The sequence below is a fragment of the Panthera onca genome, chromosome B4 (assembly GCF_046562875.1).
Source record: "Panthera onca isolate mPanOnc1 chromosome B4, mPanOnc1 haplotype 2, whole genome shotgun sequence".
NCBI lineage: Eukaryota > Metazoa > Chordata > Mammalia > Carnivora > Felidae > Panthera > Panthera onca.
The window spans coordinates 3,460,332-3,481,866 of record NC_138345.1 but is presented as its reverse complement, the minus strand read 5'-3'; the positions used below and the strand labels follow the sequence as shown (position 1 = coordinate 3,481,866).

At 50.4% G+C, this 21,535-nt stretch overlaps 1 protein-coding gene across 1 annotated transcript; it reads left to right on the top strand.

Annotated features, from left to right (window-relative positions):
- Nucleotides 1-5,803: 5,803 nt before the first annotated feature.
- Nucleotides 5,804-13,677, top strand: KLF6 (KLF transcription factor 6). The gene is made up of 4 exons (XM_060659396.3): nt 5,804-6,017; nt 8,905-9,478; nt 10,841-10,964; nt 11,470-13,677. Exons 1-4 carry the CDS (start codon nt 5,916-5,918, stop codon nt 11,519-11,521), a joined length of 852 nt encoding a protein of 283 aa, XP_060515379.1. The 5' UTR covers nt 5,804-5,915; the 3' UTR covers nt 11,522-13,677.
- Nucleotides 13,678-21,535: the final 7,858 nt, after the last annotated feature.

Genomic DNA, 21,535 nt, shown 5'->3' with positions numbered 1-21,535 from the left:
TAGTAACTGCTGTTTTGGTAATAACACCAAAAACAAAATAAAACAAAAGCAGCTTTTGCCCAACAGAGCATATCCTCAGTTAATATTATTGGGGGAGTTATTGGAATGACCTTTGGAACAACTTCATAAGACTCCCTGCAAGAGCCCTACCTAAATTATCTAAAAGAATAGGAAGGATCAGGGGTACCTGGGTGGCTTAGTCGGTTAAGCGTCTCTGACTCTTGGTTTCAGCTCAGGTCATGATCTCACGGTTTGGGGGTTCAAGCCCCACATGGGGCTCTGCACTGGCAGCGTGGGGTCTGCTTGCGATTCTTTCTCTCGCTCTCTCTCTCTCTGCCCCTCCCCTGCTCGCTCTGCCTCTCTCTCACGCAGAATAAATAAGCTTTAAAAAAATAATAATAGGAAGTACCAAAAGTTTGTATATCATCCCCAAATCCTTAAGCTGAAAGTTAGGTTTAAAATGCAAACTTTGGGGGCACCTGGGTGGTTCAGTCGGTTAAGCGTCCGACTCTTGATCGTGGCTCAGGTCATGATCTCACTGTCTGGTTGGCTACGTGACCTGCAAAGGGGGTTTCATTTTAGTGTCTCCATTCATTCATCCGTTTAAAAAAGTGGGGGAGGGGCGATTATAAAATAAACATCAAGAACACACGGAAGAGACGGACGGACGCCGAATAAGTGAAATATCACCTTCAAAGCATTAAACGACTCTCTGTCATAAACCAGGGATTTTAATGCATTATTTCATTATTTCATCTACACGCATGCCACACGTCCCCCCCTCTGAACAACTCTGGCCTTCTCTGATTCTTCTGGGCTGATCTGTTTAGAAATCAGATGCGACTAGTTGCACTGAGACCCCACACAGACACTTCTCCCGCAGGAAGCGGACACTGCTTCCCCACTGAACAGCTACTCGAACCAGGAGCAGCAACGCCTCTGTTAAGACGGCTCCTGTCCTGTGTATCTCTTGCCTCCTGGATACGTGGCCAGTCACAGGGCGTGAGTCATAGGTGCTGGGTGGCTCATGGGTGCAGGGGGAAGACACAGAACTCATTCTCTCTGAAAATCAGTCTACCTATCCTGTTTTTATACTATTGCTTTTCTTTTTGCTGAAAATTACCATGTTGAGTGTATCTGTATCAGGTCCAATTAGGTTCACTATTTTAAAAATAGACTATACAATCTTCGACACATTTGTCAGTGCGTGCAAGAGACAAGGACAAATCTACATTCTATGGGAACGTAGATAAGGAAAGTATTAAAACGATGAATAATTAATTGTCCAAAAGGTACACCGGCACCATAGCCACGACACCCGTACGCGTTGCACGGACAGCCACGTCCTAATCTTGATTCGGGGAGGATGCCCTTCCCTTCGCTGGAATTTCCCCCATCTGCCAAGGAGGCCAGCTTTGGTCACCTGCATATTCCCCAGACTCTTGTTTCCTTTGGCGATGGCCAATGACAGAGAAAGTCCTATCCCCAATATAACCACGCTCTTGGAACCATCTCCCAAACATGACCAGCTGCTGTTCACCAGGGTGGGCTCAGCCTGTGGGTGGTTCAAGGCCAAACCATCTCTGTTCCCGGAAACAGACTCAGGTACAGGTCCCACCTGCAGAAGGCTAGTCATTCTCTTTGTTCCCGGGGTAAAATGAGCTGAACGCAGGCCAATGGTAATTTTTATCAATTCATTCTGGATCACCATCGCAGACTCTGTAACAGGTACAGTATGTGGATAATAATCTTTTCTAACTTTAGATTCTGATACAAAGGTCCCTGCCTAGAACCTTCCAGGGTCATAATCCTGGTATATTCTAGTCTGTTAAAATCTAACACATAAAATCCTCTCAAAATTCTTTTACATGCCCCATTCCTTAAAAACTTTAAAAGGATGTTCATTAAACTCCATCTTGAGACAAAAATGAAAGAACTAGTTATAATTCACTTTTCCATTTTGAATTTTAAAATGCACATTCTTTGTGGTCTTGGCATTTGTCTTGAAAATGAACATGATGGTATATTTTAGGACATAATTCATATGGGAAGAAACACACTGAATGTCAGCATCACCCTAATTTAAACGGTTTGCACATTCAGAGGAAAAGCTTAGTTGCTAACCTCGGTGAGGGTTCTTGAGGTTTGCAGCCCTACCAGATAAACAGATGCCTTCCAACTAGAACTAGATGGCATCGTCCTAGGATGAAGGCCTTGTGGTAGGTAACAAGTAAATGGACACTAAGTCCTAGATCCCTGGCAGCGGGCTTGTTGGAACACAGTGGCTGGGACAGCCCCCGCACCCCAGCTTCAGATTCTGCAGGTTTGGGAATTGACCCTGAAAACTGCATTTTTAACAAGTACATGATGTGGATGTGGATGCTGTTCTAGGCCTGGGACCTTCCTGAGATCCAGTTATAAGGCATCTCTTTTTTTTTTTTTTTTTTAACTTTTATTTATTTTTGAGAAACAGAGAGAAAGAGAGAGACAGAGGGTGAGTGGGGGAGAAGCAGAGGGAGAGGGAGAGACAGAATCCAAAGCAGCTCCAGGCTCTGAGCTGTCAGCGCAGAGCCCAATGCAGGCTTCGAACCCACCAACTGTGAGATCACGACCAGAGCCGAAGTCGGACGCTCAACCGACTGAACCACCAGGCACCTCAAGGCATTTCTTTTTTTAAGGCCAAATTCTTTCTCACAGAATCCGAGTGTAAAACCTATACGTTACCCTAAACCATCCCACTCAAAGACAGCAGATCCAACATCGGCCTTCTGGGTATTTTGACCCTTTTCCTGCAATTGCAGGTTTCCCAGGCATACGGATGTGTGTGCCAGACAAGGAGTCACAAGGGGGGACTCCGATTCGCACCCAGCACTCAGGCCTTCCAGACCCTCACGACACAACCAGGAGTCACCAGCACTATGGGCCTGAGGCCTGAGTGGGATGAGGCAGAGACAAGGGGAACAGAAGAGAGGGTGGACCCAGAGTTGGAAGGGGAGGGAAAGAGGGGGCAGGCTGGAATGAACAGAGCAGAAGGAGACTAGGGAACAGATGAGATGGAGAACAGGGTGGGGGGGAGCAGAAGAGAAGGGGGAGCAGAGGATGGACAGGGACAGAGGAGAATGGGGGCAGGGGAGACAGAAGATGGATGAAGGACACGGGGGGTGTGGTGGACAGAAGATTGACGAGGGGGGACAGAAGATGGACAGGGAACAGGATGGGAGGTGGTGGACAGATGATTGACGGGGGGGACAGAAGATGGACAGAGGACAGAGGAGAATGGGGACAGCGGAGACAGAAGATGGACAGGGAACAGAGGATGGGGGGGCGGTGGACAGATGATTGACGGGGGGGACAGAAGATGGACAGGGGACAGAGGAGAATGGGGGCAGGGGAGACAGAAGATGGATGAAGGACACGGGGGGCGTGGTGGACAGAAGATTGACGAGGGGGGACAGAAGATGGACAGGGAACAGGATGGGAGGTGGTAGACAGATGATTGACGGGGGGGACAGAAGATGGACAGAGGACAGAGGAGAATGGGGACAGCGGAGACAGAAGATGGACGGGGGACAGAGGATGGGGGGCGGTGGACAGATGATTGACAGGGGGACAGAAGATGGACGGGGGACAGAGGAGAATGGGGGCAGTGGAGACAGAAGATGGACAGGGAACAGAGGATGGGGGGGCGGTGGACAGATGATTGACGGGGGGGACAGAAGATGGACAGGGGACAGAGGAGAATGGGGGCAGGGGAGACAGAAGATGGATGAAGGACACGGGGGGCGTGGTGGACAGAAGATTGACGAGCGGGGACAGAAGATGGACAGGGAACAGGATGGGAGGTGGTGGACAGATGATTGACGGGGGGGACAGAAGATGGACAGAGGACAGAGGAGAATGGGGACAGCGGAGACAGAAGATGGACGGGGGACAGAGGATGGGGGGGTGGACAGATGATTGATGGGGGAACAGAAGATGGACGGGGGACAGAGGAGAATGGGGGCAGTGGAGACAGAAGATGGACAGGGAACAGAGGATGGGGGGCGGTGGACAGATGATTGACAGGGGGGACAGAAGATGGACAGGGGACAGAGGAGAATGGGGACAGCGGAGACAGAAGATGGACGGGGGACAGAGGATGGGGGGGTGGACAGATGATTGATGGGGGAACAGAAGATGGACGGGGGACAGAGGAGAATGGGGGCAGCGGAGACAGAAGATGGACAGGGAACAGAGGATGGGGGGCGGTGGACAGATGATTGACAGGGGGACAGAAGATGGACGGGGGACAGAGGAGAATGGGGGCAGCGGAGACAGAAGATGGATGGGGGACAGAGGATGGGGGGCGGTGGACAGATGACTGACGGGGGGGGGGGACAGAAGATGGACGGGGGCAGAGGATGGGGGGCGGGGGAGAGATGATTGATGGGGGGACAGAAGATGGACTGGGGACAGAGGAGAATGTGGGCAGCGGAGACAGAAGATGGACGGGGGACAGAGGATGGGGGGCGGTGGAAAGATGATTGATGGCCGGGACAGAAGATGGTCGGGGGACAGAGAATGGGGGCAGCGGAGACAGAAGATGGATGGGGGGACAGAGGATGGGGGGCGGTGGACAGATGATTGACGGGGGGACAGAAGGTGGACGGGGGACAGAGGATGGGGGGACAGAAGGTGGATGGGGGACAGAAGATGGGGGGTCGGTGGACAGAAGATTGACGGGGGGACAGGAAATGGACAGAGAATGGGGGGCGGTGGACAGAAGACTGACGGGGCGGGACAGAAGATGGACAGGGGACAGCGGAGGACGAAGGTGGGGGGACGGAGAAGGGTCAGAGGAGATGGAGGCGGTCGGGGGGAACAGAGGGTCCTAAGGGGGCAGGGCGCCCAGAGGTCGGAGGGAAGGGAGGGACGGGAGGGACGGGAGGGACGGAGCTGGGGACGAAGGAGGGGAGCAGCGCGGTCCCGAGGTCGGAAGAGGGTGCACGGAGGGGACAGGGGGCCCGCCTGGCTGCGCTCGGCCCCGCCGCGGCGCCGGAGCCGCTTGGCCGGGGAGCAGGGGACGGGGACCCGGTGACGGGGCCCAGGTGACCGGTCCGGGAGGCGGGACGGGAACGAGCACGCCGGCCTGGTGACCGGGACGGGGCCTGAGTGACGACTGACGAGGACCGGGGGCCGGGGGGGGGCACGGCGATGGGACTGCCGGCCCGAGCGCCGGGCCCGGGCGACCCGGACGGGGACCGACCCGGGCACCGGGGCGCGGGGACCGGGGGATGGGACGCGGGCCGGGGACAGGAGGAGCGGCTCCCTCGGCCGGCCGCGGGCGCACTGAGCCGCTCGGCCCGCACCTCCCAGCGCCGACTCCTCCGGCGCGCGGCAGCCCGCGCCTTATATACCCTGCTAAAAATAGCCTGCGAGGACGCCTCCCAATCAGAGCCGCCTGAAGTTCGAATTGAGCCAATGGCGAGGGCTGTGATGGAGAGGCTCGGTCACGCCAGGCGGGGCCGCTGTGAGTCACCGCCTGCCATTGGCCGCAGCTGACATCACCGGCGCGCAGCCCCCGGGCCGGGCGCAGCGTGATTGGGCGGTGCACGGGGCGGGCGCGGGCGAGTCACGTGGGGGGGAGGGAGTGGGGGGAGCCAGGCGGGGAAGAGGGGGAGGCTGGCAGGGAGCTTTGAATAGGGAAGTTTTGCAGGGGTTACGTTTGCAGTCAGTCCGGTGTTTGCAAATATTGTGTGGGCTCGCGAGCGCGTCTCTGGGCTCCGGCAGGATCCGAACCCGCGGCGCCTAATTGCTGTGCACTGAGTTTGCATGAAACTTTCCCCGGCGCTGCAGGCACGGCTGCTGCGCTCTCGACTCCAGACCGCACACCTCCCTGTTTTCACAACAGCAGTGACTGTCTTTTCCAACCCGACATGGATGTACTCCCAATGTGCAGCATCTTCCAGGAACTCCAGATTGTGCACGAGACTGGTTACTTCTCGGCGCTGCCCTCCCTGGAGGAATATTGGCAACAGGTAAATTGGAATTTTCGTGTGCCAGGTGCCCGGTGCACCGAGGAGGGAGTGCATGCACGCACGGCCAGGATGGTGTGTGGTTGGAGGTGCATTTATTTTTCCTCTTCTTCTTCTTCTTTTTTTTTTTTTTTTTCTTGTTCAATGGTTTGGGTACATTAAAAACAAAAATTTGAAATAATTAGTCCTAAAACGTACTTCTGCTGCCTGCGTGCGGAAGGCACTTAAAAGGGGCCTTTCACGGCGTGGAGCGGAGTTGTCATATGAGTGGGGCGCAGCGGCGCGTCGCCTCTCGGACTGTTTTCGCCCGTTTGTGGGGCTCCTGGACTGCATCCTCCGGAGGGCAGTCCCAGCCCCGCGGCCTGATCCCGGCCCGAGCCCTTGGCGGAAGTTTGGTGTTTGTACCAGCTCCAGACTCCACAGCTGGATCTTGTCATATGAACTTGCATGGACTGCCAAGGGTATTTTTTTTTTTTAATGGGGAATTTGTTTTTGTTTTTGGATTTGTTTTTTGTTTTTTGGGGTTTTTTTTTTTGGTGTCTGTACATAGACTCTTTTTTTTTTTTTTTTTAAATTAAAAATGTCACCAGGGACACATCCACCGGCTCCTTCTCTCTACTGGGCCATTTCCAGTGTCTTTTTCCTCTTTGGAATCCTTAAAATGTGTTTGGATCCGTCTTGTTTTTCTTACCTGCTTCTTTTGTTGACCAGGAAAAAAAAAAAAAAAAAAAGAGCCAACAATGTTTGCACAACCAGTGACTTATCAGTCATATGACAATGAGCCCGTCCAAATTGCTTCAAGTCTGAGTTTGAGAAGAAGAGTCCTAGTTTCCGGCATTTTTTTTTTTTTTTTTTTTTTTTTTTTTAGTGGAACTGGAATTTTTGACATTGGACATTTAAGAAAGTTATTACCCCCCCCCCCCCCAATTGTTAGGATTGCCTGAAGGGAGAGAGGAGACTCTGACACTCGTCCCATTGTCTTTAAAAAGATAGAAGGAGGGGTCAGGGCTGTCTCTGCCCCTGCTAGGCTGTTCGCTTTTTGTCACTAAGTGAATTAGCAGATCAAATATATTCTGTGGGTTTCAAAGCCTAGAAAGCTTTTAAAGGGGATGAAATGCAAAGTGTTGCAACCTTCACATGCCTGCTTAATCGTTCCCAGCCCCGTTCTGCCTTCCTTTCCCCTCCCCCCCTTTTCCTCCTAAAGTAGCTGCTCCCCAGGACGTGATTGAAATTGATCTAAGTAGTTTCCTTCGGGCATTTGGGATTTGGGCCCCAAGCCAGGCTGAGCTCCCGGTGGCCTTCAGAGGCTTTTAAACTCTCGGAGAGAGAGCTGCGTTTCGGTCCCTGGGGCTGATCGGCATAATGGAGATTTTTAAATTAGCCAGATTATGAAAGTTTAGCACGACCTCAGTAAATGTGCTTTCCTTTTTCTCTGGAACATCAGTTGGAGCCCTTGGTGTCTGTCCTTAGAGCACCTAGTATGCCCTGTAACTCAGACGTCTGATTTTAGGGGTAAAGAGAAAACAATGATGTTTTTTTTTTCCCCCTTTGCTTGCTCATGCTGGCTATGTGACGAATCCGTGGGGAGGGGGAAGGGTATGTGCTATATTCTAGCAGGCACATTTGCTCAGTAAGCAAGCACGAGCCCTTTGGGTAGGCTTTGCGGGTCCTGAACGTGATTTGCAGAGTTTGCTGTAGAAACTGAAATCTGTAGAAATGCAGTTGTATGGACAGCCTTATATGGGCACCCAGGCAGTTGATCCTAGTAGAGATAAGGGCGGACACGATGTAATCCTAAAATGTTTCCTACCGTTTTTCTTTTCCAGTGGCTAGGAAGTTTGAGATGGTGGGGAGAGGGGATGCTGCTCTCTCGGCAGTTGTAGCTTCTTGAAAGGTTGGTTGTGGGGCTGGGGAGGGGCACTGTCCGTGACACCTGCATGTATGTTTGAACCGGGTCCTTTTCTGGCCGCTGATCAGAATTTCAAAAGGAAGTCTCCTTTGGCATTGCGTGAAAGAAACAGAGTGATGACTCATACAGTTGTACTCTTGGCCAGTAGATAAAGTTCTTGTCCATTGTGGGACTCCCAGCAGGGCTGGGGAGGAATTTCCCCTCCTGCATTCTTTACAATAGCAGATGGCCATTCTGGAACTACTTCTCCACTCCTGTTGTTGAAGCTCTTGTTTTTCTCGGACCACTGTGGAAGTCATTAAAGTTGTGGGTGAGCACGGCCCCTGCACTTGGGAATGGCATTCTTTGAGAGCCTCCTGGGTCGGGGCTGTGCAGGAAATGGGGTGGTTCGTCTGCAGCTCCACTGATGCCCCCGAACACAGACCGTCAGCGGGCTGCGCCTGCTGGCTGAGCGTGGCCCTGTGCTCTCAGCTGTGTCTCTAAAGACAGACACAGGCAATGTCAGAACACATTGCATTGCGGGCTGGGCAGCCTTTCTGTCTTGTGCGTGAGAAGGGAGGGCGGCCGGGGCATTCCTTCATGCACATGGTGCTCCACACTGTCAGATAATCTGGTTAAACCTGTCAGGCGGGGAGGGGGGACTGTCTCAGGCCGGTTTTCTTTGTGTGGCTCACGGAAACTCATTAGTAACGTCAACACCGGTAACTGTAACCAAAATGGCTTCGTGACCATCAGTCCTTGTGGCCACAGGTCCGACCTGGGAAGGCCAGGAGAGGCTCCACCTCTGGTCTTTCTTCCGAGTGCATATCCATTCCTAGAAACAGCCTCCCCCTCGCTCTCCTAGAGACGCGATTCGAACAGCGCCACGGCCACGGCCACGGTCTACCTGCCCTTGATTCCTGCATGTTTTTTGGCAACTTGCTTTCGGTTCCATTTTCAGTCGTCACAATCACGTGCCTTCTTGTGGTTCCTTTCGCACAGACCTGCCTGGAGCTGGAGCGTTACCTCCAGAGCGAGCCCTGCTATGTGTCGGCCTCCGAAATCAAGTTCGACAGCCAGGAAGATCTGTGGACCAAAATCATCCTGGCTCGGGAGAAAAAGGAGGATCCGGACCCGAAGCTTTCCTCCACTCCCCCCGAGGATGCTCTGAACAGCCCCGGCTGTGCTTACAACGTGGAGACCCACAGCCTCAACTCGGACGTGAGCAGTGAGTCTTCCGACAGCTCCGAGGAACTGTCCCCCACCACCAAGTTTTCCTCCGACCCCATCGGCGAAGTCTTGGTCGGCTCGGGGACCCTGAGCTCGTCCGTCACCTCCACACCCCCTTCTTCTCCAGAACTGAGCAGGGAGGCTTCTCACCTGTGGGGCTGCGTGCCAGGCGAGCCGCACCCTCCCGGGAAGGTGCGCAGTGGGACTGCGGGGAAGCCGGGTGACAAGGGCAGCGGGGACGCATCCCCAGATGGCCGCAGGAGGGTGCATCGGTGCCACTTTAACGGCTGCAGGAAAGTTTACACCAAAAGCTCGCACTTGAAAGCTCATCAGCGCACTCACACAGGTCAGTCCCTCCTGCCACGCGGGAGGTGGGCCGCTGGTGGGCGCCGCTGAATCGCACCAGCCCTGGGAGGGGGCCGGGGCCCCGGCGAGCGGACGCGTCCTCACCTCATGCCTCCCCCAAAAGAGTTGGGTCTCTGGGGAGGACAGAGTAGGAGCGGAAGGACTGGACATGTGTGCCCGATGAACGGTTGACACTTTGAGATTACCCGGATGAGGTAAATCCCATTCTCTGCCTACACCCCACACCCCTCACTCGCTCCAACCTCCCTGCCCATCCAGGCCCGCGGTGCCCCGTCTGCGGCATCCGTGCAGACCGTCACGTGAAGCGGCCCGTGATTTTCTCCTGGGGTGGGGACAAAGGGTGGCCGGGCAGCCGGGAGCACGCCGGTGTCAGCCGTGCTGCTGCGAGACGGGAGCTTGGCCAGTGCGCAACGTGGGAGGCAGTACTGATGTGTGGGTACTTCCTGAGAATTTCTCTGTGTATCACGTGGCCTTTGTTTTCTGAAACCAGTTGGAAAAAAAAAAAAAAGACTTTGTCACAGAAGACCACAACTTAGATGACAGTCGCATGTGAAATTACCGTGATAGTCTGGGGTGACCGGGGGCAGAATCACACAGGCTCCAGAGGCGGGAGGGATGTTGTGGATGGAGTCGCGTAAACCGACCCACCCTGTGACGAGGCAGGGACCTCGGAGCCCCCAAGTCAGGGTCCCCGAGTCCCCGTCTGTCCTGACCGGCGTCACACTTGAGGACAGGTCGTGGCAGAACCTTCACTACCCTCAGGTAGTGCTCGTAGTGAATTCGTGTTTGCTGTCTGACCAACGGGTGAAGACAGCCTGGCCGTCGGATGGCCATTTAGAAAGTGCTTTGAAGGCCTGAGGATGGGGTTTCCCAGAAACTCATGACCTCAGTTTTGGAGAAATGTCGCTTCCCGGAGGAAACTACAAAGCCTCATTCCACAGGGAAGTGAGTAAGGAACAAAATAAGCACTTGAGAGAAACCGTTTCCATGGAGAGAGCTATAAAAGCCTACCCCCGCCAGGGCTGTGGGTCCAGTGGGCTGACACGTCAGCCCAGAACTATTTCCCCAGTCTGAGTAATTGTCATTCTTACACGTTAGCGCTGATTACCGTCACATGGCCCAAGGCTAGGTAAGGAGGGGGCTCCTGGGTGTCCCCTGGAGTGCGGGCTCCGGGCTCCGTCCTTAAGTCCTTAATGGAAGGGGGACTGAATTCCCGAGGAGGCCGGCCCCTGGGCTTGCCCCTGAGCTGACTTTCCTCCAGCCCCTTCCTTGTGCGCGGTCACAGCACACCTCCTCCTGCTCAGTGAAATCACGGTGTGCCTGTCGTGTGCTCTCTTCCCAGGAGAAAAGCCTTACAGATGCTCATGGGAAGGGTGTGAGTGGCGTTTTGCAAGAAGCGATGAGTTAACCAGACACTTCAGAAAGCACACTGGTGCCAAGCCTTTTAAATGTTCTCACTGTGACAGGTATGTGTTCCCAAAGTGCAGGGGCGCGGAATGCCAGCGAGGAACAGGCGTGCGGTGCAGAAGGCAGGCATTTTCCTGTCCCGAGATGGCATTTGTCATTTCAGCCTGGGACTTTTTTAAAGCGTCTGTAAGATGCCAGTTGCCCAAATTAGGAAGAACTGTGTTCTGTGCGCGTGAGACTAGAGTGATTTCATTCATACTTTGTGACCCTTGGAACTTGAAGGCTGGGTAGTGAGGTCGGGTGAAGTGCTCCCCAGAGCTGGGTGGAGGCCTTCATTCACGTCCGGGGAATGAGTCTCCCTGACTCCGTGGATCCCCACTTCCCTTCGGGAGGGGTGGGGGGCGGGGCGTGGGGCAGGCCCGGAGGGGGACGGGGCGAAGGCCGGGCCCGGAGGGGGGCGGGGCGAGGCCGGGCCCGGAGGGGGCGGGGCGAAGGCCAGGCCGCAGGTCTGTAGCCTCAGCGCAGGCGGACACCTAACGTGTTGGATGCCTATTTGCTCTGCAGGTGTTTCTCCAGGTCCGACCACCTGGCCCTGCACATGAAGAGGCACCTGTGAGGGGGCAGAGCGGCGAATCCTGCGGGCTAAAAGGCTTCCAGGCTGAGAGACAGCCGTGGAAGGAGGGTGCGTGTTCCAGCCAAAGCATGCCATTTTGCACCCCACCCAGCTGCCTCCAGGACCTCTACTGGGAAGGTCTCTCGAGGGCGAACCACGTCACGTCAGAAGCGGCAGGGCACCCGCGGTGTGTGGTGTTTGGGTGGCCCCGACTCACCACCGGTACCTGCCTTCCGAGTGGTCCCCAAGCCCTTGCCGTGAGCATGTGCACTGAGAATGTTACCGGTTGGGTTGCCTGTCTGTGGAGGATCTATTTCTGACTGTGTGATGAGGCCGAGGCTTCTCCCTCGCGGTGGCAAGGCCGCGAGAGGCAGCAAACGCGTAGTTTGAATGTTTTGTGTGTGCGGAGTATATACCACGAGAGGAGATGACCACCAAACATTTCCTAGGGGGTGGGGTCTGCGCCTTAGAATAAAAACTAAAAAAAAAAAAAAAAAAAAAAAAAGAAGGGAACATACGGAGGGCGGGAGTGGGTGGTCTTGACCCCCGAGTGGCGAGTGGGTGTGGGGAGGGGAGCCCCTTCCCGTGCGAGAGAACGTTCGGTGTCTGGTGCAGCTATGAAACGTGCAATGTGTCAAGTAGCTTGTTTACCGGCTACAGGAGCTCATGTGTTACCCGTCGTCTAAGCTGTGTATTTACAAATATAACACATCGATAACTTTTCCTTATAAGACAAAAAGTAATGCATGGTCTGGGGAACTATCTGCTTTTCCATTCTTCAATCAGGACTGCAATGTCGATCCCGGTTACTGAGCAGCTAACGTGTGGTTGGTCAACTTCGGCGATCCCTAGCCATCTGGGCCTGGCAATACACAATCCTCCCCCCCTCCCCCTTCGATTTTGTAACACTCCCTTTCAGAAAGGCAGTTGTGCAGCATAGGATTATTTTTTAAATGATTCTGAATTTGAATTCCCTTTTTGGAGAATTTCGTGATGCCCTGTGAAGGCATTGGGCCTGCGTTGGGTATCGAGTGCTAGGGCTGGGAATTGCCAGTCTAATGTTTCATTAGACTCAGAACCTAAAGTTTTTCTCAGTTGGGTGGATAAAACCACTAAAGCTTCGAAACTGTTTTCTCATGCAGCTAAGTTTCTCTTATTTATGCCTTGAGGACTAATTTCTGGTTTTCTAGCTGTTAATGCACTGTAGATCTTAATAATGGTGCCTTATGCAAGTGGCCCTTCTGCGGGGGGGTCTCATACAGGGGTATGGGTGATGCATGCTTTATTAAGGCTCTTTTTTTCACCTGGCATTGTACTGTATCAATATACAATACAGAAAATCGAATCTCGTACAAAAGTCCTCCTTCACCAAGACAAACGGAGAGATAAAACTCCCCAAACAAGTCAGTATTTACGCGATATGTTTTGACAACTTGACTGTCAGTGTTAAAGTGAAAACAGGATCATTGGAAAATCAGACCATTTCTGCCACCATGAGACTTTCATATAGACTTTGCACAACCATTGTGTATAGATCACACACCGGCTGTATTTAATATGTAACGTTGTCACGCATATTAAAGACACAGAAGTATAAAAAACCATGTTAATGTATTTGCTTAAAAGGCACAAGTTCCACACATGTATCTGTTGGTAATACAGAAAGTATATTACTTTTTTTAAAAAGTGGGCGGAATTCTTGTGTATGTATATTTGTGTGTAACGTATGTGTATGTGTGTGTGTGTATGTGTGTGCGTGCGTGTGTGTGTGTATATATATATATATATACATATATATAGATAATATATAAATATTTTTTTAAGGAGAACTGAGAATGTTTAGCTAGAAAATTCCACAGCCTGTGAAGAGATATTTCAGAATGGCCATAAAGGAGGTAAAAATGAAAACTATAACTTTTATAAAGGCTTTATCTGTAATTTAATGATTTGCTACAGATTCTTGCCATCAGATCTCTCCCAGACTGCTGACTTCGCTCGTCATTATTGGCAGGTCCAGAATAGGAGACCTTCGGCCATTCAAAAGTGGCTCGAGGGGAATACTAGCCCACTAATTGGTCTCAGACACACCAAGGTTTTGATTTTGAATTTCAGCCTTATTAGAACATCTAACCTAAGAGTAAGCTAGTCACAGGGATTCTTTTTTAGAATACTTTTTATGCAGATGAAGCTATTTTTTCCAGCAAATAGATTGTTCCAGTTTTTCCAACGAGTCATTTCCCCGAATTGGCATACCACAGCATGGCTGATATTTCATCCAGCTGCTGGCTTGTGGGTGTGGATCTTGTCTTTATATATATGTATATATATATATACATATGAGTCTGGCTGGCCTGGTATTTTGTTTGATCTTCCTGGAAATGAGCAGTGATGAAAGCTCACATAACTGGTTTTTTGTTTTGTTCTGTTTTGTTTTGAAATCTGGGCTGATGAATACACATACCTGAAGAACTCATTTCATTTTGCTGAGGGGAAAAATGCACTTTTCTTTTGGCAATTCCAAATCCAGGCGCTTGATTTGCTGGGTTTTGGGAAACTCCTTTTTTGGCCCTGCTCTGTTGCTTAGCCATAACAATTCCATTAAGCAAGAAGGTTAACGAAAGACAAAAAAGGCAAGAAGAAGAAGGAAAAAAAAAAAAAACAACAAAAAAACGCAACGGCTTGCGCTGGCTTGTCTCGCTTACGAAACACCATGGAGTTGTTTGATTGGGTGGGGCTCAATGCCATATGTGTTGATGCCTGTAATTTTCATAATAAGCAAGTACGGAAAGAATTACATTCTGTTCAGGTGATAACTGAGCCTCAATCAAGCAGAAACTTTTTGCTTGACGTTAAAAAAATTTCTATTAGTGAAATTTCTTTCTTTTTTTTTTTTGAAGCACCCTGTTATCTAAAGAATCTTTGTAAGATTTTTGTAAAATTTTGTTTTACAAGATTTTATTTGAAATTGTTTTTTGCAAGATTGTTATATTTCTGTATGAATGTATTTTTTATTGGAATAACATAAAAGAATTCTTATCAGCATCTCGAGTCTGGTGGTTTTTTTGGGGGGGTGGGGCGGGGCTGTGAGGGTGTCGAAACAGATTCCTGTTCTATTAATCACCCTGACCCTCCTTGGGAAATCTCCCTTGTGCAACCTTGACGGCCACCCCCGCCCCCCCGCTGACTTGTGGCTTCTTCCTGTCCTGGGAGCTGAGAGGCATCTGATACAGAAATGGTAGGAGGAGGAAGGTAGAAATGACAGGAGAGGCAGCCGGCCCAAGAGTCACACCCTCGCCTTCAACTCACTCTTTTATATAAAACGTATATTTACCGGGGCACCTGGGGGCACAGACGGTTAAGCACCCGACTTCGGCTCGGGTCATGATCTTGCAGTTCTGATTTCGAGCCCCGCGTCGGGCTCTGTGCCGACAGCTCAGAGCCCGGAGCCTGCTTCGGATTCTGTGTCTTCCTCTCTCCGCCCCTCCCCCGCTCATGCTCTCTTTCTCTCTCTCTCTCTCTCTCTCAAAGAATAAATAAACATTTTTTAAAAATTAAAAAATACATATAATCTGTATTCACTGATTAGCCCAGTAAAACAGGGCAAAAAGAAGATTGTTTACATGATCGTCACCTGATTTTACGTGTTTGTTTTTTAGGGCCAGCAGGATGTCCTAAACGTAGCTTGTGCGAAAATACAACAGCTTTTAGTTTTCAGAAGTGTTTTGTGTGGGTACCTTCAGATCTTAGTCTCAGTCTTACTGAGATTCGTAGCAACTGGTCCACGTGCAAGCCCATTTTCCAGATCGTATTAAGAGTCAGTAGAGGCGGGGTGAGATCAACGTGCTGTCCAGAGAACCAGGGACTCTGGGATTATGGAAATTTCCGGAGGAATGAGCTCCTTAACGTCCTTCCTAGTTTAAGGAAGTTCTTGGTTTCCACTTGCTCGCTGCGGATCTTCATAGCGGATCTTCATCTTGCTAGACGTACGGGGTTTACACTAGTTGGCTTTTAATTTTATAATTAGGGAGGGGAAGTTTAAATGCCTCCCCAGATGAGGCATGTTAAGTAACTTTCTAGAACTGCAGTAAAAATACCGGCGATTTGCAGAGAGTTGCAGTGTGGGAGGCGGCAGGAAGCAGATGGGATCCCTGCCAGGACTCATGGGTGTGCGGCCCTCTGGAGCACATGTCAGGATGACTAATACTTGGGTTGCCCTGACTGTACGGCTAAATAAAGGCCTGATCGTACATTCTCGGCTCCGAGTGAGGCTCGACCACTCTGTCATGCGGAGACTATGCCGAACAGCTCGGTTATGTTCAAATAAGGCTGTTCGGAGGACTGTCATGTAAGGAATCAGCTGTAAACCAAGGGTATTTATAGAAGGAAAGAAAATTTCACTGCGCTTAACGCATTTGCCGAAACCCAGCTAAAAAGAAAGGATGTGCTTGCTTCTGTTTGAACCGGCTGTGTGCTTTGGGACGATTTGCTGTGTGGCACCAGACCTCCATCTTCTTATTGCTGAAATATTTGGGGGCAGCTCACATGTGTCCGGCATTTTATACAGCACTACAATTCTGTGGTCTATGAGTATAGGGTGGATTTCAAATTACACGCTCACCATTTTCAGAATGCTCGGCTCAGATCTAGAAAACGTCCTCTTGTGCTACAGTAGAAACTATTGTTGAGAAAATTGCTCTGCCTGAGAATGGAAAACGGAACGTTCTCAAATTGCCCTTTGCCCCTTTAATTATAGTTAAGTTATTCAGGCATTTGGTGCTTTATGGCATACCATTTATTTATTTAAAAAAAAAAAAAAAAAAAAAAAAAAAAACCTCTTTGAAAAGCGCCATTGTAACCATGGCCGACCCAGTGTGTCAAGTTCTCCCAAGGCACCGATCCTGTTCTGGGCGTCCCAGCTGACCTGGGCGCTCGAGGGGCAGTGGGAGTGATTGGCGTCAAGTTGTTTATCTTCATATTTTAATCGCCGTGGAGAAAGATCATAGCTTTTTCTGTGTAGCTCCTTTCTTAGGATTTAACTTCATGCTCCTCTGAGCTATTTTTTTTTTTTTCCACCACGGTCCTTCTCAAACTGAATCACTCCCCTGCCAAAGTCGGATGATGACAAAGATGATTACTATTTGTCACCCCTTACGGGGGAGTCGGGTAGGAAGTATGTTCCCTCCCTGTGTCTGTCTCTCTGTGCGTGTGTATCTCTTGTATTTCCCAGAGCTCGCCACACAATGCTGTCATCCCCGTTTCACAGCTGGAGATACTGAGGCTACGTGAGGTTAAAGCTCCTTTCCCAAGAGGCTCCACCAGAACACAGCAGGCCAAGCATTCCGTCGCGTCCTCTCAAGTGCCAAAGACCAAGGTTTCCATCACCCCCCCAGCCCCGCTTTCTGTCTGGTCCAAGCTCTCAAGAGAGCTTTCTGCTTGTTCCATAGGATGCACTTTAAAATGAAGTTACGTTTATGAGACGGAGACAGAACTTTCTTACAATTCAGAGGCACTAAAGCTATAAACTGTGCTGTAATCCTGAGCAAACAAAAGTAACCATTTTGAATTGCTTTCAAGATATGAGACAGATGGCATGTATTTATTTTTAATGTTTAAGAAGATAGAGAAAGCAATTGGGGATGTGACATCCTGCATTAATTGGCAAGCATCACCTAATGTACATAGTTAAGACACAAAGAGAGGAAAATTAGGTCCATGCATCACACAAATGAGGCAATACAACAAACTGTATTTAACTAGGTTTATTTTATAACATGGTCTCTCTGTTTCACTCTAAGTAATTTTAATGAGGATTCTCTAAACGTCTGTGAGTAAAATGAGTCTACGAGGAAGAGTCTGGGTACCACATGTCCTTATGGGAGCTATGCTGAGCTGAGCGGTCACCGTAGAATTCTCAATAAAAGCAGATTTAACAAGAATGTCCACTGTCGCTGTCAGTTCCTCCAAACTTGGGTTTCCAGGCCTTGCACTGACTTCCCTTTACATAATCTGTACCAAAAAAAAAAAAAAAAAACCACACACACACACACACACACACACACACACACAACCCCAAAGATATCATATGACCTGGAAGAGTTCCTTAAATTAAGAGCCCCCAATTCAAAGCTGCCATAAACAGTTATTAACTTTCTAAAAGGCTCAGCGACTTAGATAATGGGTAAGTGTTCCCCATGCTGCAGATCAGCACTTTCTGGAGCTCTGTGCAGGGCTGGACGCCCCAGCACGTTTAGGGGTAACTTGCCTGTACCGACTAAGCATAGTTCTGTGCTCATCCATTTCTTGAGTTTCACGTTACCACACTTCGTTTGGGTTGGGCGAGATTTCCTTCCAGACGTGCAATCTACGGGATGGCATGTGCTGGCTTTTTCAATGAACTCTCTGTGGAAGCAGGCAGCATTGTTGGGGGTGGCTTTTCCGCCTGTGCAGGTGAGGAGATGGAAGGTGAAACAGCCCTGAAGGGATTGCTTCCTCTCTCTGCTTTGAGATGGGAATGTAAAAAGCTCTTTACTGTCGCCCCTGTCCTGACTCGTACCATTCACCATCCTCCCCCAAACAGCTCATTTCTGCACAGCTCCAAAGCTGGAGCGAGCCAGCTCTCCATGAGACATATTCTATGTGCCTATATTTTAACTCTACAAATGCAACTCCTTATGGTAAAACTGTTTTGGGGGGGATTTCTGGTCTATACATCGTTTAGTTAAGGTAATTGAAAGGGAACGTTCCCGTTCACTCCAGATTTAAAATACCCTGAACCACGGCCTTCCTGTGTTAATGACCTATCTGGCATCATGCTCCAGGTGGGGACGGGCAGCCGGAGGTACCGCAGGACTGCTGGGCAACAGGCCACTGAACATCCAGCTTTTCTGGAGTTGCTCCTGCAACATCCTCGAGCCCCGAATGATCTACATAAGGGAGCAGTGAGAGTGGTGAGGGGCTCTTGACCGAGTGGAACAGCAGCGGGCTGTGCTTGTGCTTCTCTCATCATGGGCTGCAGCAGTCAGACCTTGAGTATGTCAGGAGCGGGGGGGGGGGGGGGGGGGTTGGGGGGGGTGGATGGGAGACAGGAACCACTTCCACGCCCACTGTGACCAGGAAAGTTTAGGGGGTTTGAGAGAGGAAGGCAACCAGCAGCTTCTGGTTCCCCGGGAATCAATCACACCCCTCCCACGGACTTTCCTGTGCTTAGATAATCAGTAGTCTTGCCTTTTAAGGACCTATGTATTCCAGTGACAGCTGGAGGGCACCTGCCAGTCAGGCACCTGCACAGGAATGTGGGAAAGCTGCTGTCCAAATGCCCCAGAGCCCTTTCTTCAAGCTGTGAGTTTCCTTGGAAGCTTTTAACAGTGACCCAAGCTAGGAGTCACTGTTTTTTAAGGGAATTCCAGCAGTTGTGTTTACTCTCCTATGTTCTGGGGACTCAGTGGTGAGCCTTCCGACACAGAACTTTACAAATAAAAAGATTCATTAGTTCCCAGCTTTTTGTGATGCTTTCTTAAACCCTTCAAACTTTGTTTTTCTCATCCCCAAAATGGGAATCATGGAAATCCTCTTGGGATTGTTGACGGACGTTGACGGATGTTGGGGAACCCAGCGCGTGGTCTGGCACACGGCAAATGATGGACAGTTGATGTTCATTATCATTGTGTGGTGGGTATTTATTTCTCAATCAGAAGAATAACTCTTGTTTTCCCCGCTGAATTTCTTTAAAAAGAGATTTTTGTAGGTCAGTATTAGGCAAATTCCACTCATGTTTATTTTCCACAGCGTTTTCCAGGGACTCCAGTGAAGGACAGGCTTGGCTTTATGGGTTGTTTTTATGATCATAACATAGCTTCCTCTTGGAAGGCTCACCATGCTACTGAAATCTTCAAGTCAAACACTTTCCTGTTAGAAGCCGTGAACGTGGTGACCCATGGCAGAATGGAAGTGACCAACAGCTTCAGTGAGCTGAATTCACGGTGTTTTGAACAAATGACCAGGAACCAAGAAGTCCCAAATGTTACCACAGTTTACAGGAGCGGCTATAAATCCCAAGTCTCGTCCGGTTGTTCTAAATCAGATGGGCCGTGCTTCAGTTACCGTTACACGGACGTCTCATCAAAGTCCAGTGGAATTATTGCGTTATTCAACTTATTACCTTCGTCCTTGATTCCGTGGATTAGGTGCGTGGAAAACCTCATCCGTCACCAGGTATCAGCCTCCATGCTAGAAGCCGCTTTAATCTGGCATATGCTCTATCCAATTAAAATTCCCATGCTTACATTCAGACACACATGTTGGTTTGTTTTCTTTCTTTTTTTGTTTCAGTTAAACTGATGTTTGCTCGTTTGCTTGTTTTTTATTTTCACCCCCTTTTTCTACGACTCCATTACTTTTAGTGAAAATAAAATACCATATGTTTGCAGAGGTTTAGGGGTTTTTTCTCATTGTTTTTTTTGTTTTTGTTTGTTTGTTTTGTTTGGATGTTGTTGTTGCTGTTGTTATTTGGTGGTGGTGTTGTTGTTGTTGTTTGTAAAATAGTCTCACTGGCCATTATCTTTTGATAAATGAGAACCCGGTGGATTCTGATGCAGGCAACCCCTCTGGGTAACAAAATTGACCAGCAAGAATGTGAGAATGGCTCTCCTTTGCTCCTCAAACCAGACCCCCTCCCTGTGGGGAGCCGTGGCTGTGAGCATTCTCATTTTGCAGACTGGACCTGAGGCGCAGTCAGTTAACCAACACGACACGCCAGGGGAGGCGGAGCCAGAGACACAGGCCAGCCCATCTCGTCCTACTGTCATGATAGGTCCTGTTTAGCTGTCTTATTAATGTCAGGGATTAGACTCCATAGAAAGTAGCAGGTGCTCCTGTGTGAAGTGTGTGGGCTCCTGATCAGACCCACGTTTACCTTCTCAGCCTACATATAGCTGAAGTCCACATGAGCCAGTGACAGAGCATCTGAGGGCAAAGCCCATATTTCATTCATTCATTCATTCATTCATTCATTCTGTCAACAGTCAGTGAGTGGCAGTGAGGTGATGGTCACAGCCCCCCTCCCCCCAGGTGCCCAGACGTTACAGAGAATCATAAGACTGAGTCCAGACCCTTTCCTACAAGACTTAGGGTATAAGCTGACCCCTTCTGCCAGCATCCCAGGCCACGCCGGTCCACAGGTGTCTCCTTCTCTGAGTTTCTGTACTTTGCTTTTTATTTGCCTTATCTGATACTCAGTGCGAGACACCTTTGTGCGCATTTGTCCTTTGTAATTCGTGGCCAGAAAGGTAGGGCTTTCAAAGCAGCCCTTGTGTATTTGTGGTCCCCTCCCACCCCCCAAATCACATTACTGCCTGTCAAGTCGGTGCTCAATAAACGCTTGCTAGCCTGGCAGGGACGACGAATGTGCATGTGCCTACGTGTGCCCAACACCCCTTCACCAGCTCCCTCAAAGTCCCTGTAACTCATGTTGGATCAGATCTGAAAACAAGTTGCCACGACCACTCCTCCTGGCCACAGAGCATCCCCTGCTGTCAGGAATTACACCCACGGGGAGAACTGGCACACGCACGCCCTCGTTTTTGGACCTGTGCCGCACATACTACCGCCAGACACCGAGGATGGACCCGAACAAATGCATAAGTGGCATTTGTCTTCATTTCTACCATGAGGCGGTTGAATCGTAGTAAGAGAATGTCTTGCCCGTCCTTCCCAAGGTGTGATGGCACTTCGGGAATCGCGTCCCGGGAGAGCCACCTCAGAAGTCCCTCCCGGGGCGTGTTGTCTGCTCTCCCGAACCCCTGTCACCTGCCTCTTCTCTGGGCTTCTTCACTTTCTCTCTCACTCCCCACAGTAGGACGCCCTGTGGGCCGTGAGCTGTGTGCTCCCTCTGACGGCCCGGCCCCTGGCGTGGGGGCGCTCGCTGCACCTGCCTGCCCAGTGGATGGGTGACCACACGAATGAAGGAATGCACGAATGCTGTGTCGCTGCTTCGCTCCTTTTGTCAGCAGCATGCATGCC

Coding starts and splice junctions, on each gene's coding strand:
- KLF6 (XM_060659396.3), top strand. CDS start 5,916: ATGGATGTACTCCCAATGTGCAGCATCTTCCAGGAACTCCAGATTGTG. Junction 6,018..8,904: donor TGGAGGAATATTGGCAACAG/GTAAATTGGAAT, acceptor CCTTTCGCACAG/ACCTGCCTGGAGCTGGAGCG. Junction 9,479..10,840: donor TCATCAGCGCACTCACACAG/GTCAGTCCCTCC, acceptor CTCTCTTCCCAG/GAGAAAAGCCTTACAGATGC.